The sequence below is a fragment of the Malus sylvestris genome, chromosome 13 (genome assembly GCF_916048215.2).
Source record: "Malus sylvestris chromosome 13, drMalSylv7.2, whole genome shotgun sequence".
NCBI classification, from domain to species: domain Eukaryota; kingdom Viridiplantae; phylum Streptophyta; class Magnoliopsida; order Rosales; family Rosaceae; genus Malus; species Malus sylvestris.
The window spans coordinates 27,763,594-27,779,651 of record NC_062272.1 but is presented as its reverse complement, the minus strand read 5'-3'; the positions used below and the strand labels follow the sequence as shown (position 1 = coordinate 27,779,651).

The window sequence follows — 16,058 nt, the reverse complement described above, 5'->3', positions numbered from 1 at the left end:
CAATTTTGATACGGTTTTGTCCTACGGGCTATGATGTTGAAGTTTTTACTAGTATTGGGCTCAAATGTTGTTCAGATTACACACGTTTTGGCCCCTTTTTCGAGGATATTTTGCAACTTGGAGAATATAAATTAAAATATGAAAAGAAATACAAAAAAAATAAAAAAAAATAAAAATCGATTTAACAAACAAAACAAAACAAAATAAAAACTCTTTCAAGTAAAAATAGATAACGTAATATATTCAGCCAATCCTCCCATTTTCAGCAAATATAGTTGCATATTCATGAATAATTATCAAAGGAATCATTTAAGCAAAAACAGATACTCAAACAGATAACTGCATTACTACAACGAAACAAGTCTAAATCGACACAATTTTATAAGTTGAACACAATCCACCAAACTAGTGCAGAATGGATGCAAAATATCGATTACGGTAAAAAAAAACCACAAAAGGCAAGTCTCCAACTCTCAAGTCCGACAACCATCTGACTAGCTCCGCTGACGATTACATTTCACAGGTCTTGCACATTCAGACCTGACGATAAAAAAAAGTCGTTGAATCGGCTAGAAAAACAAATGATAAAAAAAATATCAAGTATTCTGAAGCTTAAGAAAATTGCCCATGTCATTGACATAAAACCGACTTCAATTCAATATTGAGAGTAGCCTAGAGAAATATTGTAAATGCACAAGCTAACACGAACCATTCAATTGAGTTTGCACATTTAATTTTGTCGAGAATTTTGATGATAACTGATTGTGACACCAATGTGCTGTGTTGTGCAGAATCTTATCAACATCCAGAAACCCGAATTGTTACACATAGAAGAAACATAATAGCTTCAGGAAGTGCACACAGATATCTAAAAGAGTATGACATCCACTAACATGTCTAGCCTCTGCATGCACATCTAATACAAATGTTAAATAACAGTTTGTTGTTTGTACACGTCACAGTAACAGTGACAGTATGGTGAACCATTAAATAATATTTTGTTACAAGTGGTGTCTAACAGATGTGCAAAGAAGGCCTACTGACGCTCCGGTTAGAAGATGCGACTACGGGACAGAGGTTCAGGGCCGAAAGGGTAGAGGAAGACCTAGGAAAACTTTGGAAGAGACTCTAAGAAAAGACTTAGAGTATTTGGATCTAATGGATGACATGACACAGGACCGAGCACAATAGCGTTCTAAGATTCATATAGCCGACCTCACTCAGCGAAGAAGGCTTTGGTGTATTTAACACAATACGTTGAAATAAAGCAAAGCTTATTTATTGATATCTCCGATAAGTTACAAATATGTACATATACATGAGTCAAAATAAACAAACAAGAGGGAGCCTTCACAAAGGTTGCTTAGGAGAAGTTTCAGTAGTTGGTAGAGCCCCAGAAAGAGAAGGCACCGGAGGGGGATCATTCGGAGCCTCCGTATTGGACAGAACCCTAGAAGGAAGAGGCATCGGAGGTTGATCATTTGGAGCTTCATTACGCGGTACAGCCCCAGAAGACGAAGGCAATAAATGCCTTTGGAACAAACCCACAAACCGCTGATGATCAAGTAAAACCTGACCATCAGATTCCTTCATCTGGTCAAGCTTCCTCTTCATGTTTGTAGCATAGTCATGTGCGAGCTGGTGCAACTGTTTATTCTCATGCTTGAGACTCATCACTTCAGCCGCCAATGATTCAACTTGGCGGGTTCGAGCAAATAGGCGTTGGGCCATATTAGACACAGAACCTGCACACTGAACACTTAGAGCCAGAGAATCCTTAACAGCCAACTCATTAGACCGTTTAGAAAGTAGTCTGTTATCTTTGGGAGTGAGAAGGTTCCTGGCCACCACCGCAACAGTCATATCATTCTTCATCACGGAATCCCCAACGGTAAGAGGACCAATAGGGGATAAGAAGGATGGGCGCCATATGTTGTCTGGAGAAGGCGTGGCTGCCTCTTCAACAAAGTTCAAGTCAAAACGACGGTCGGAGGGGCCAGACATTTTCAAAGGTGTTGAAGAGAGAAAAGGTCGGACAAATCAAGATCTTAGAAGTGCAAGAAGAGAGCTTCTACTGGTGAAGATTCAAGTGTGCTTTGGAACTTAATGCCAGCCTCTATAAAAATATGCACTCGACGGAGCTTCAGAAATCGAAGAGGCGCCTGCCTAGAAATCGAAGAGGCGTTTGCTTTCTCAAAAGCTGGGCTGCTCAGAGGCCACGAGGGCCGATCTCAGAAATCGAAGAGGCGTTTGCTTTCTCAAAAGCTAGGCTGCTCAGAGACCACGATGGCCGATCTCAAAAATCAAAGAGGCGCCTGTTTTTCTCAGCCTTGTCAGCACCTGTCACATGCACACTCAGCTTTGCTGAAATTACGGGCATTCTGTTGAAGATTTCTGGTGAAATAGAAAGCACGTGAATCTTACTGTTCAATCATCCACTTTCCACACGCACCATCAGCTTATGGGTACCACAGATAACTTTGCCAAAGATCTTTGACAAAGTTTAGACACGTGAAACTTGCAGCTCCCACTACATCGCTATGACCAAGAAGGGTAAAAGAATAGCAAAGAAACAGTACTAACAAAGTTTAGACACATAAATTTTGATGGTAGCTACCATATTATTACCCACAAGGGTAAAGGAACAGCACCACTGTTGGATAATTGGAAAGTCCCTATGTGTCAACCTCTGTGCTCCGTGGCAAGGTAGACTAGCAAACATGCCCAACCTTTACTCACATTAGAAAAAACACTCCCAACAAGATTGCTTGCTCCAAAATCAAAGAGGCACCGTCCTCCGAATCTCGAGAGCCAGACTCCCAACGTGATTACTTTCTCAAAAATTGAAGAGACACCGTTCTCCGAATCTCGAGAGCCAGACTCCCAGCAGGATTGCTCTCTCAAAAATCGAAGAGGCACCGTTCTCTGAATCTCGAGAGCCAGATCCCCGACAGGATTTCTTGTTCGAAAACCGAAGAGGCACCGCTTTCTTAACTTCGAGAGCCATATCTCATTGGATAAAGCTTGTCTGTAATCTTCACACGCAACATCAACTTTCCAGATACCACAAACCACTTTTTCAAAGTGCTCTGACACACGTGAAGCTGGCAGCTCCCACTCCCGTGCTATGACCAAGCAGGGTAAATGAATAGCATTACTACTTGTTGTTAGGGAAACTCATATATATGTCGACCTCTATCCTCAACGGACAGGCAGATCTGCAAAAATGCTCAACCCGTCCTCATATCTGAGAGGGCACTCCCAACGAAGCCTTTCGAAATACTCAGTTTTCTTCCCCCCCCCCGATAATCCCTCTACAAACAAGCTACACCAGAGCAAGAATATCTCATATCATCAGGGTTAAAAGCAAGAGTATCTCATATCATGCTTTTTCCCTATCTTTTCCTTTGGCCTTGTTCTTACCTACAAGACAAGGAGAAAGAGAGCAATTAGTCAGCACTTGGAATCAAGCTTCTAGTCAGGAACTGACTGCCTGGAACCCCTTACTTGATTACTTACCTGGCATTGCTCTCGAGTACTCATCTTCAACATCTTATGCTTCCAGAGAAGATACCACATCTGCCTGAGGAACAGATAGGGAAAGTGAGAAGGATACAAGGAAGCATGTGGAGACAAGCATAACAGAACACGTGCCGATACATCCACTACTTTGTCAACAGCAAAAGTATCCCATATCAGCAGGGTCGAACGTACTCTAGATTTGATGGACTTGTTTTTACCCTCAAATTCTTCAGTCGGCCTTATACTCTGGAGGAAACCAGAAAATCCTCCAGCTCAGTTCAAGAATAAGCCTGTGGAAAGTTACTTCTTCAAAAGCAACTTGGGGGACTCCTAATACATGGTTTGTATCGCGCTTAACCAAGCCTGAAACTACAAGTAAGCTTCAAGTGAAATTGATACATTACCTTGTGCATCTCCACCAGTTAAAGATACCACCCCTGGATGGAGGAAGAGTACTTCCAGAGAAGATGCCACATCTACCTATGAGACAGATAAGGCAAGTGAAGACGAGAGCTTGAACCTATGTCATTTGTACTAAATCATTCACTTGTACTCACTAAAGGAAAGCTTGAACCTATGTACTTGTGTAAACCTTTCACAATTAATGAGAACTCCTCTACTCCGTGGACGTAGCCAATCTGGGTGAACCATGTACATCTTCTGTTTGCTTTCCTGTCTCTATCCATTTACATACTTATCCATACTAATGACCAGAGCAATCTAGCGAAGATCACAAACTTAATACTTTCTGTTGTACCAAAGTCCTCACTGATTTTGTGCATCAACAATCCTTAAGTCCTTACCTTTTTGCGTTGGTAATGGATGAGTTAACAGGACATATTCAAGATGATATTCCTTGGTGTATGCTTTTCGCAAACGATATAGTGTTGATAGATGAAACTCAAGAGGGGTAAATGCGAAGCTTAACCTTTGGAGAGAAGTGTTGGAATCTAAAGGTCTTCGCCTATGCCGATCAAAGATAGAATATATGGAGTGCAAGTTCAGTGCAAATAGAGGCCAAAATGAGTTAGGGGTGAGGATCGGAGATCTGGAAATACCAAAGAGCGACCTTTTTCGCTACCTAGGATTTATCTTGCATAAGAACGAAGAATTAGATGGTGATCTCAACCATAGAATACAAGCTGGATGGATGAAGTGGAGAGTGCATCCGGCGTGTTGTGTGACCGTCGTAGGCCACTAAAGCTCAAGGGAAAATTTTATAGGATGGCAATAAGGCCGGCGATGCTGTATGGCACAGAATGTTGGGCGGTGAAGCATCAACACGTACACAAAATGGGTTTGGACATGTGCAAAGAAGGCCTACTGACGCTCCGGTTCGAAGATGTGACTACGGGATAGAGGTTCAGGGCCGAAGGGGTAGAGGAAGACCTAGGAAAACTTTGGAAGAGACCCTAAGAAAAGACTTAGAGTACTTGGATCTAACGGAGGACATGACACAAAACCGAGCTCAATGGCGTTCTAGGATTCATATAGCCGACCCCACTTAGGGGGAAAAGGCTTTGTTGTTGTTGTTGTTGTTGGTGGTGTCTAACAGATGATAGTGTTTTCACAACAATTTACCTGGAGGAAGAGACTGCTTCAACTTATCAGCTTTCTCTGAGTCAAACACACAAAGTGTGTAAAGGTACTTGGAGCAACGAACCTTGAACTTCACCGCATCTTTGGTCTTCTTGATTTTCACAGAGCGTGCATCTTTCCTTCTTGCGGTGAGAAGGAAATCCTTAATTTCATGGATTTGTTTAGGCTGTCAAAGAAACAACACCAGCATATGATCAATTAATACAGATATCATCATCCAGTAAACACAAACATTGTGTTTACTGTGTTCAATATATAGTAGAAAACAAAATGAAAATCTCATTAAATCATTTCCAGGCTTATGAAGCACGGATACGGATACAATGATATGATACGGCACGATACAACAATACGAAAAATCTTTGAAAACTAGGATATGATAAGCGATATATATAGCAATGAAAATTATATAATAATATACCAAATAAAAATATATAATTTATAACATATTTTGATAACACAAGAATTCGATTTCATCAGTTCATTTGATTTGTTGGAGAAGAAAAGTTGGAAATCTAATTCCCTTGATATATGCAAGTGTCCCTTTGCCACAGTGGTCGAAAGGAGTTGAGCCCTTGCATGACAACGTGGATTCAAACCCATAGGTGGCTAATCTAACACCTAATCTAACAAAATCTTTCAATTGACCAAAAAAAAAAAATAATTCCCTTGATATATATAGAAAAAGTGTGAGAGTTGTATTCATAGTTTCAATAAAGGTTAGTGCTTCATATTCATCAGATATCAATTAAAGTTCCGTCTCTTAGTAATTTTTTTCCCTTTAATTTCGTATTTGAAAGTGTAAAAGTATCCTAAAAGCATGATACGTGTACCTCAAATGTGGGATATGTGTATACATCAAGTCAAAGTGTATCCGTTGACATGATACGTATCCAAGAGCATTTGACAAGTATCAGATACGGGATACACGGTCAAAATGAAGTATCCGTGCATCATAATTAAAAGACTCTTGACACTGATCAAGTATGGCAGTTTCTTACAGAAAACCTCATGCATTTGATAGAAAACAAGACAGCTTCTCAAGATTTCAACACATGCTGTTACTACTGTAAGGTCCTAAGACTAAATACTGCTGTCATGAGTTTATATACAATACGCTATGGTAGAAGTAAGAAGCAGTTTGTGACACACCAATAATAGCACCACAATCTAAGATCAGAACTACCAAACAACACTGAAAGACTATACATTTACATTTTAAACCCAATTCAGTTACCTAAATATACACAAAACATTATTTTCAAGGAAATTCATCTTAACCACATCCACCATTTCTGTGTGTGTGTGTATATATATAAGGATGCCTTTAAGGGAAGGGATCCCCATTTAAAAAAAAAAAAAAGGGATTAGTTGTGGTGCACACAGCACATTGAACTTCAACAGTTCGAACAGTCTATTTTTCAAGTTGCACCTCATAAATCATTCTTGCAAATATTAGCCAAATCGGAAATATTGGAGACATCTAAATGAGTCCAAAGAAATTGACGAAAACTTTGTTTTATAAGAAACAATGAATTTTCAGGCAAATGATTCCAGACTGAATTGAATTTTTGCTAGGATGATCTATGAATTAAGACTTACAAAATAGACGGTTCAGATTGTTAAACGTCGATGTGGAGTGTGTCCTACAACCAATCCCCATTAAAGAGCCTTTTTGTGTGTATATATATCATTTTCTCTACATAAACCCTGAATTTCATTCGCAAGTTTTCATTTACTATTGGGTTGGATGCCACTCACACCTAAAATGCATCCCATCTAAGACTTTGACAAATTCATGCATCTATATTAAAAAACCTCAAATATGCACTCACCAAAATGTAATTTAAAACTAGAATTTGCAAATAACCCATAATATTTATCCTACAACTTAACAAATCACAAATCAGTAAGACTGAAGAGAACCCATATGACTATGATCAGTTCATACATATATTACACACAGACACACATATATATATATATATATGCATATTAATACACTTATAGATGCTTAAACATGTTGACTGAAGGAGAAATTGAAGATACCATTTTAATGGCCTAGAGCAACCCTTTGCTTCCTCTCCTGGGTAGAGTAGATCGATACGCTCCCAGCCGCGGGTTTGTGTTCTGAGCTTTATTATATACCTGAAGGCGTAAGAGGCTGCTTAAACCCTAGAAAGTTTGAGGCATTTTACCCGATATAACCCTGAATAACAGGTGTTATTAGGACAATTTTGTAATGAGCTTCCAATGGGCATTTCCTGATCTTTAGAACAGGCCCAACTTGAACTGATGATGACTGGGCTAAGCATTTTTGTTTTGGGCCAAAACACTTTTATTTGGGAACTCAGTTTCTTTTTTTTTTTCTTCTGAACACACGATATAATCTACATTAATGAAAATGGGGTGGGCTTAACCTCACAATAAGCAGCAATAATGTGGTTCAAATTTGCCTTTGGTAAAAATCGAACCTAAGGCTTCTCACTTACAAATGAAGATGAATACCACTAGACTGTATTACTAAGTGACATTTGGGAAATCGGCTTTAGTAACCTATTTACAACCACCAACAGAAAATAGCGATGATCCCAAAGTCAATCTTTAGAAGTCATTTTTAACAAAAATGCGCTTAAGTTAAAATCTTCTTACTAAAGCACATCGAGGACTGACAGTCATAATTTCATATTTACTGCTCCATAAAGTATCTGTAAGAAACTATCTAAAGTGGGTTTAAGACGTGGAGCCCCACCTCACCGTAAGGAGCTTTAGGGCTAGTTACCATTGAAGTTGAGATGGATAACTCGGTTGGTGAAGTTGGCAAAGCAATCGCCATGGTCTTCATTCGAAGCCAATGACATACTACAGACTAAGTACCTCACTGAAGAAGATCCTAAAGCTTTATGGCTCACTCTAGAAGAGCGTTTTGATCACCAAAAAGATATTTTCTTGCCTAAAGTAAGATACAACCAGCAACATTTATGCTACCAAGATTTAAGTTACTAAATGTATACAATTCTAAAATTTGTCGAACCTGATCACTTCTCAAGTTCTCAAGTTCTTTAAAGAGGATTTGACTAAATAGAATATCTTGAAAAACTAACTTTTGATGAAGAATCATCAAACTAGACCTATTGGCTTGAATGCTGTGCCTGAAGCACATGCCAACACATCTCGAGGTCCAAATGGATGTAAGAAGTGTCGAGGTTGTTGAAAGGGTTCCATGCCTAAGCCACAAGCCCAAGGTCGACAAAGTAAAGGCCAACCTAAGGGAGAAAATCCGACAGTAAAGCGTGATTCCTTGGCTCCCAAGGCTTCCAACTTCAGGAATAAAGGCAAGGCACCTGCTACTATAGAAGCAAACATGTGCTACCATTATGGTTCCAAGGATCATTGTTCTCACATTTGTCGAGCTCCCGCTCAAGTTGTTGCTGAGCATCATTCACGTCCTAAAGTCATAGAGACTAACTTTATTCAAGTGGATAATCCTGAGGATACCAATGTGGAGATTTATGATTTTCATCAAGCATCTGCACCGATGGAAGATTAGAACTTTTAAACATGGGCCAACATGTGGTTGAGTTCCCTTACTGACTGAGTTACCCTAGTGGTTGAACCCCCTTTAATTTTTTGTTTAAGTTTTTGAACAATTTTCTATGTATTTGGACAATATATTTGGTGTTTTGTTTTAAATTTTTGGATAATTACTTTATGGATATTATTTCTTCAATGATTAATTGAATGAACAAAATTTAAATTTCCTTATACATGTGATCAATTCAATTAATTTATTTCTAGGTATGTCTTATGAAGAAGTTAGTTGTTTGGCAGATAGTGCAACCACACACACTATCTTTCATGAACATCACTATTTTACTAACCTCAAACGTAAAAATTCATCTTTGACAACCCTTTCAGCACATCCAACTTAATTGAGGGGTATGATACTGCCCATATATAATGTTGTCCAATGGTACTAAAATGACCATTAAAGATTCATTTTACTCACTCATTCTGAAAGAACGATGTTTAGTTTTAAAGATATTCGGGATAATAATTGTCACGTTGAAACCATTGAAGAAAATGGAACTAAACTCATTTGCATCACTTCATATGAGCGTATTCATGAAAATATGGAGCACCTTTCAAATGGATTATAGTCACAACCATTCGCGTTTCTGAAGCTCATCTCATGGCCGACCCTACTACTTGCTTGCATTGGAAAACATGATTTGGCATGATTGCTTAGGACATCCAGGAATCAGGATAATGCGCCATGTCTTCAAAGTTACACATGAGCATATGCTTACCTAAAGTAAGCACATCATTCTTGGTTGTGCTTCTTGCAAAGCTTGTTCTTTAGGTAAGTTTATTACTCCCCCATCTTCAGAGAAAGTTCGAAACGATCCACATGTTTGCCTATTATCCACACACAATGCTGCATTTGGAAAACTCCTGACATAAATTATTAAGCTTAGGGCTCACCACTCTAATTATCTGATTAAGTCAATTTGACTGGATAATGCTAGAGTGTTTACGTCGTAAATTTTTAATGATTATTGCATACCAGTTAGGGATTGATGTTGAACATCTTGTACCCCATGTTCACACTCAAAATGGCCTAACAGAACCATTCATAAAGCACCTTCAATTAATCACTCGGACCTTGGTCATGTGAACCAAGCTTCTAGAAAATGCTTGGGCTATGCAATTTTACACACAACTATGTTGGTACACCTGAGACCCATCACCACCCAATCTTTTCACCGCTATAGTTGGGTACTGGGTACGAGTCTGATGTCTCTCACTTATGTGGTGCGTAGTTTATGTACCAATAGTGCCACCACTACATACCAAAATGGGTCCTTAAAGAATAATGAGAATTTATGCTAGTTATGATTTGTCATCAATTATTCGCTGCTTAAAGCCTGTAGCAGGTGATCTTTTTATTGCACATTTTATGGATTGTCACTTTGATGGGACAATATTCTTGTCATTATGCAGAGATAAAAACATTAATGTTCTTGGAGAATGTCGTTAATTAACCTCACCATGTCTCATCTAGATCCCCGTACTGACCATTCTGAAACTGAAGTGCAACATATTTTAGATCTATCGCATTGTTCAAAGCATGCTCGATGCTTTTAATGGCCTAGTGAAAGTGACAAGATCAAATATACTAGCTGTAAGAATGCCTACAAGGATATATGGGCCATAGGTTTGTAGACAAATGGTCTCTAAAAGACGATTGGCGACATCTGCTGCGCGGCTCAGTACACTAGCGCTTAACCAATCATCTTCTCCTATCCTAAAGTGTGGCAGACCTATTGGTCAAAAGATTCATAACTCCAAAAGAGGAAACACACGACACCAACTAGTGAAACTAGTTTGAATCTGACCATCGTTGGTTCAACCATTCCAACGCATGAGGTTATTCTAAATTACAGAAGTGTCATTGAAGAGATGAATCAACCTCATGAGAATTGTGAGAGTTTGATCCATTATGCTAGCTTGGATGAGATTTGGAATTGAAATAAGATGATGGTCGATGATGCATTTGCATACACAATAGCTATTAATATCATGCTAAGCGATGACATTGAACCACGTTCCATTGATTAATGTCGACGTAGAACTGATTGGTCAACTTGGAAACAAGCTATCCAAGTCAAACTTTGATCCACTTCGAAGTGCAATGTATTTAGGCTGTAGTTCCTAAATCTTCACATGTAAAGCCCGCTGGCTATAAGTGGATTTTTGTAAGAAATCATAATGAGAGGAAGCATAATGTGAAGTCCGATGGCTACAAGAGGTTTATAACTAAGTGCACTAGGCCGCACATCTCTTACGTTGCTAATCTTTTGGCAAGATATAGCAACGCACCTACACATATACACTGAAATGGTGCTAAAGACATTTTGTATTACCTTAAACGTACTACGTATTTGGGTTTACTATATCCCTATGCATCTCATAATAAAACATACCCCCTTAGTCGAAATGATGTTTGCCTTGTTGGTTATGCTGACGTAGGTTATTTATCTGGCCCTTTCACAAAATCATTGCCGAAGTTTACCATCTAGAAGCTTTGGTATGCATAAATTGTCTAATTTGTAATGCTTGTAGTTTTCATTTGGAAGTTTTGTCAAACTCAGGAGGAGTATCCAAAAGTGTACTTATTGTGAAATCTCATCCATGAATTTCATTACTTATTACTGTATTTTTAATTTGAGCTGTATTTGAATTTTACTTATTAATATTTTACGCTTTCAAGAAACTGAATTTAAGGGTGTTTTGGTTATTTTAATTTTTGTTCAACCTTTTGGGTCAACACTTGAGTCGGCTATGTAGAGCTTAATTCTATGAGAGCATAGGCGAAACAAGTCACGAATTGAAGTTGTAACAAAAGATATATAAGCTTACAAAGGCAGGGAAAATTAGACATTTGGCACCCTATTTATGGAAACTCTAGCAAAGTTGGAGGGTTACCCAAAATAGAAACCGACCCTGGTGACCAGTTTTTCTCTGTCTGACCCATGTCACTAACTTGGCTTCTGGGCAAATTTCCGACACCTGTTTTGGCATTTTGTGACGCGATTGATCCTAACCACCACCTAGGTTTGACTTCTTATAACCTCATGATCATTTCCATCCAAAATTATATCAGTTTAACCACCTAAAATTATCTCAGTTTGACCACTGTAGAGAGCTGGACGAGGTCGCCGTTTTCTGGAATTTTCTCGGTTGGCGATCTTTCATCTTCGGCCACCTCGACGTTGATCACCACCATAAATCGACTCATCTTGACCTCAGCCACAAATCCTAAGCCTTGGTTAGGCGTTATATCTCTAGTGGCAGTGCGACAGAGGTGTACCCATTTCTGGGTTTGCCACTTTTGCGACAATTTTGGCTATCCTCCGGTCAAAATTAGACTCCAATGAAAAAAATGAAAAACACTCTACTTCTCATGCTCTTCATGTTGGTAAAATTTGAGTCATATTGGTGGTTGTCAATGAAGGAATTATTTTGTAAAACATGTTCATTTGAGCAACATCATATAGCATGCAATTAACAATTAAAGGCGGAATCATGCTTACATGCACTCAAAAACAAAACATTTACCCATGAAATTCAAAGCCTAGTAGATTGGTGAACCAATAATCAACTCAAAACATAAGTGAGTTGAAATTAATACCTTTGTAGATTCCTCTTTGCATAAGCAAAGGCTAATCACCCAAAGAGATAAGGGCCTTCATTCCTTGCTTCTTAGATCCATGGATTTGGATGGAAGAATAGGTTCTCCAAGTTCCCAAAATTGAGAACCTCTAATTCTCGACACCAAGGTTCGATTGTAGAAGAAATGAGTGACCTTGGAGTAGTAGGATTGCTAGATGTACCCTCCAAGGTGTTGGCCTCTTTAGAGAGAAAATGGAGAGACAATTCTCACCTATTTTCCCCAAAAATAAACCCATTTTTCACTTAATGAATATTTGGCTATAAAATCATTTATATAGTCACTTCTTTAAGTGACCTAAACAACCAAAACCCTAATTCATTTCATCATGGCTGGCCATTTAGGGGATTTTGGGCTTTTGGGCTTTAATGAATCTTCATTCATTAAATTGTCATACAACTTAAGTTAATGGGCTTGACGTTCGAAGCCCATTGGGCCTTAAGGTCCAAAACTATCCCGAAGTCTTTAACGAACTTATTCGTTTGATTAATTAACATATTAATTAATCCTTGCCATAAATAAATGATTAAACCATTTAATCATTCTTACTCATTTCCGTTTAATCTCCAATCTCCACCATTCACGGTGTGCGATCCATTAGGTTCCTTTTAGCGAGGTAGTGGGCGATTAAAACCATTTTACATCGATTGTGAATTGAAACTATTTTCAATTCTCCCTTTAGTGATTATACACGTTTAGGGCTTCCACAAACCATGAGTGACACCTAGCAGCATATCATGGTTACCCAAGCTAATCAGAAGAGGTTAGAGAACCTATTCAGTTCGAGATTACAAATGCAATACGGTCCTTCTCTAATCTAATACTCTTGACCACATTGTTTGGTTTGATAGTTTATTTTCTCATGTCTACTATCCAATGTGTGTCTTGTGCTTATATGATTACCTTGAATGTGATTCGGAACGCATTCCCTAATCTCATTCATACTCTGGCCAGAGATTCAAATCATATCAGAGAGTATTCTCCCTCAAACGGTTTGAAGGTTAGAGATCCCTTGTTGCGCATTCACTTGTCTCCATAGCTAAGCGGCTTGACCCCAACGATGTCGTGGACACCCTCCTGGTGGGATGACTTTGACATAATCAAAGATCAAGGTCTTAACCACAAGACAACTATGATGCCTCAGGTCAAAGGACTACTTTGCATTATCCCAACCATGAGTTCTTATGTGACATGGAATATGAGAACTCTTCGTTGATCGCGTTCAGTGAACTCATTCTCTATTGAGCACCTACCGTACTTGTCTTGATGTCACACACACCAATGACTAGAGACTAATCACTCTCCCTGAGAGAAGACATAGTACGTACCGATCTTGACGGACTGTCAATGCCCAATTGGCAATCCTATGATCAGGAACGTTTAGGATGTGTCTACGAAAGAATGGTCTCAAGAATCTAACTTCATTAGATTACATTCTCCCAATCACATATTCCTTGGACTTTATCGTTTAAGCATATAACATTTATATGAGACGGCTCAAACAATAATCTATGCCCTTTATATGTTAAACTAGATTAGTTTAACATGTGAAATGTCCGTAAAGTATCATCACATGATTGGCTTTAGGGCACATTTCCAACAATCTCCCACTTGCACTAGAGCCAATCAGCTTGATCATCAATGATGATATCTCTTCTGTAGTCATTTCATAAATGGCTGAATAGTAGGCCTAGGCAGTGGATATCTATATGTGTTATCCACAGAAGCAACCTTGAGAATAACGACGTCACCATTATACATAATTCTCAATCATGTGGTTCAGTCTCTCATTTGTGTTCGGATCTTGATGAGACCTTGATTCCCAGGCTTGAGCTATCGCCCCATTAGTGTCATACACTTTCTGGTTGGAACCGAATAGAGAGTTCATAAATGAACTTTCCCATCCAAACAACATTGTTGTAAACTTCTATATGGCAATATATCTTGCATTCATAATGGAACACACTAAAGTCATTACTTTAATGTTTCCATCCAAATATCTCTTTAGTCATAATAAAGAGATATTCGTTTATCTCTTCATTCATAATGAAGAAACATCCAATGATGGATTAGATTCATAATCTAATACATTTACGCTTCCCTTACGTTACTCTAATTCTTCCTCATTCTTTGAGGAATTTATCCTTTAGTATTTCTTAAATACTTAAGGACTCACTTGACAGTTGCCATGGTTCTGATCCTGGGCTTGCACTGATATCATCTTGTACCGTTCTAGGTACAACTCATATCAATGTTTTTCATACAATATGAAATACATAAATCACCTTTCTGCATATGCATAAAGGATTCAATTTACGCATTATTTCTTTGGGAGTCAAAGGGGCACGTTCCCTTTGAGAAGGGCAACTTACTAGTCTCACTAGAATCGTCCTTCTATTGAAGTTTATCATCATATAAGAAACTTCCTAGCATCCATTGTCTATTATTAGGGATTGATATAATCCAATTATATCATGAAATATATCATTATAGATTTCCATCCCATGTATATAGACTATATCTCCCATATACATTCTATCTTCATATAATGTATTAAAGTCATAACTTTAACGAAGAAGTATTCTTTTCATTTCCAAAATTAATATATCATATATATTTAAATTTTTAGGAACATGATTAACTCCCACTAATCTTTTGTAAAACTAGTAAACAAAAGATTCATTTACATCTATATGAGAAATCAAACGATTTGATCCTTTTTCTCATAAAATGCAAATAGCTCCCACTAACTTGCTAAGATCCATGATGGATGGATCTCTACAACTTACATGTCTTGTGATTTATAGTTTTAGACATATATTATCAAGACTATCTTAATAATGGTTTCGGAAACCCAGATTATGTCCAAACATTGAATCACCATTTAGTTGTAGCTAGCAATCTTCGAATTTATTGAAACTAAGACTACGTCAAAAATGGTTTCTTCAAAGTCAACCATTCTTTTTTTTTATTGTAGTCACCTTAAGCTACCAATTAGCTTTGAAGGTTTCATTATTTCGAGTCAAATGGTACTTTACCATTTCCTTGAGTATATATCGTATATGCACTCAATGTAGTCATAAAGTTCAAAACCATTCAACTGAGACGGTTTATAAATCCTTATCGACTACCTTGGAGCTTGTGGTATAGGAACTAGGTTGTTATATTTGTTGATTACTTTCTTGTCTCTCAAAGAACCCATTCTTCGAGTTCTATCTTTCGTTCATTTGCTTTTAGGCAAATCACATTGTAGAATTACAATGAACTACCCAACAAAACAACATTTGTTAGTTGGTTTATAGAAGCGATATCCAAAAGTTATTTTAAGGATATCCTACAAGATTGTTATCAAACAAATATTGCTTGTTAGCACACAACCCTAAATCTTTAACATGCTTAAGATTTGTCTTTCTTTCCAACTACATCTTATGGAGTCATGAAAATATTGGAAGATCTTCTCAATCACAATCATATTGTTTTAGAAGTATATATCCTATATATGGGTAATAGATAACATCTAACGAACTAAATCTTATTCGAGTTCGTTCTTCTCCTAATGGAGAAATACATTATCTTATGATGCTTATTTCCTTGATATCTTTCAAGGAAACTTATCTAAAGTGTTACCTTTCCTTGGATCAAATCTAAGGAGGTAAATACTTTAGATGTCTTACTCATCAACTTACATTACTTGAATTCTTTG

General features: G+C 37.9%; 1 protein-coding gene across 1 annotated transcript; it reads right to left on the bottom strand.

Moving 5' to 3' along the window:
- Positions 1 to 452: 452 nt before the first annotated feature.
- LOC126595742 (60S ribosomal protein L38) lies at positions 453 to 7,222 on the bottom strand. Its single transcript, XM_050262045.1, has 3 exons — positions 7,171 to 7,222; positions 5,104 to 5,287; positions 453 to 540 (listed from the first exon to the last, which is right to left on the bottom strand). Exons 1-3 carry the CDS (start codon positions 7,171 to 7,173, stop codon positions 518 to 520), a joined length of 210 nt encoding a protein of 69 aa, XP_050118002.1. The 5' UTR covers positions 7,174 to 7,222; the 3' UTR covers positions 453 to 517.
- Between the last annotated feature and the right edge of the window lie 8,836 nt (positions 7,223 to 16,058).

Excerpts from the sequence above, each read along its gene's own strand:
- LOC126595742 (XM_050262045.1), bottom strand. Across the intron at positions 541-5,103 it reads GAAGCAGTCTCTTCCTCCAG|GTCTGAATGTGCAAGACCTG; the intron begins GTAAATTGTTGT and ends TTTTATCGTCAG.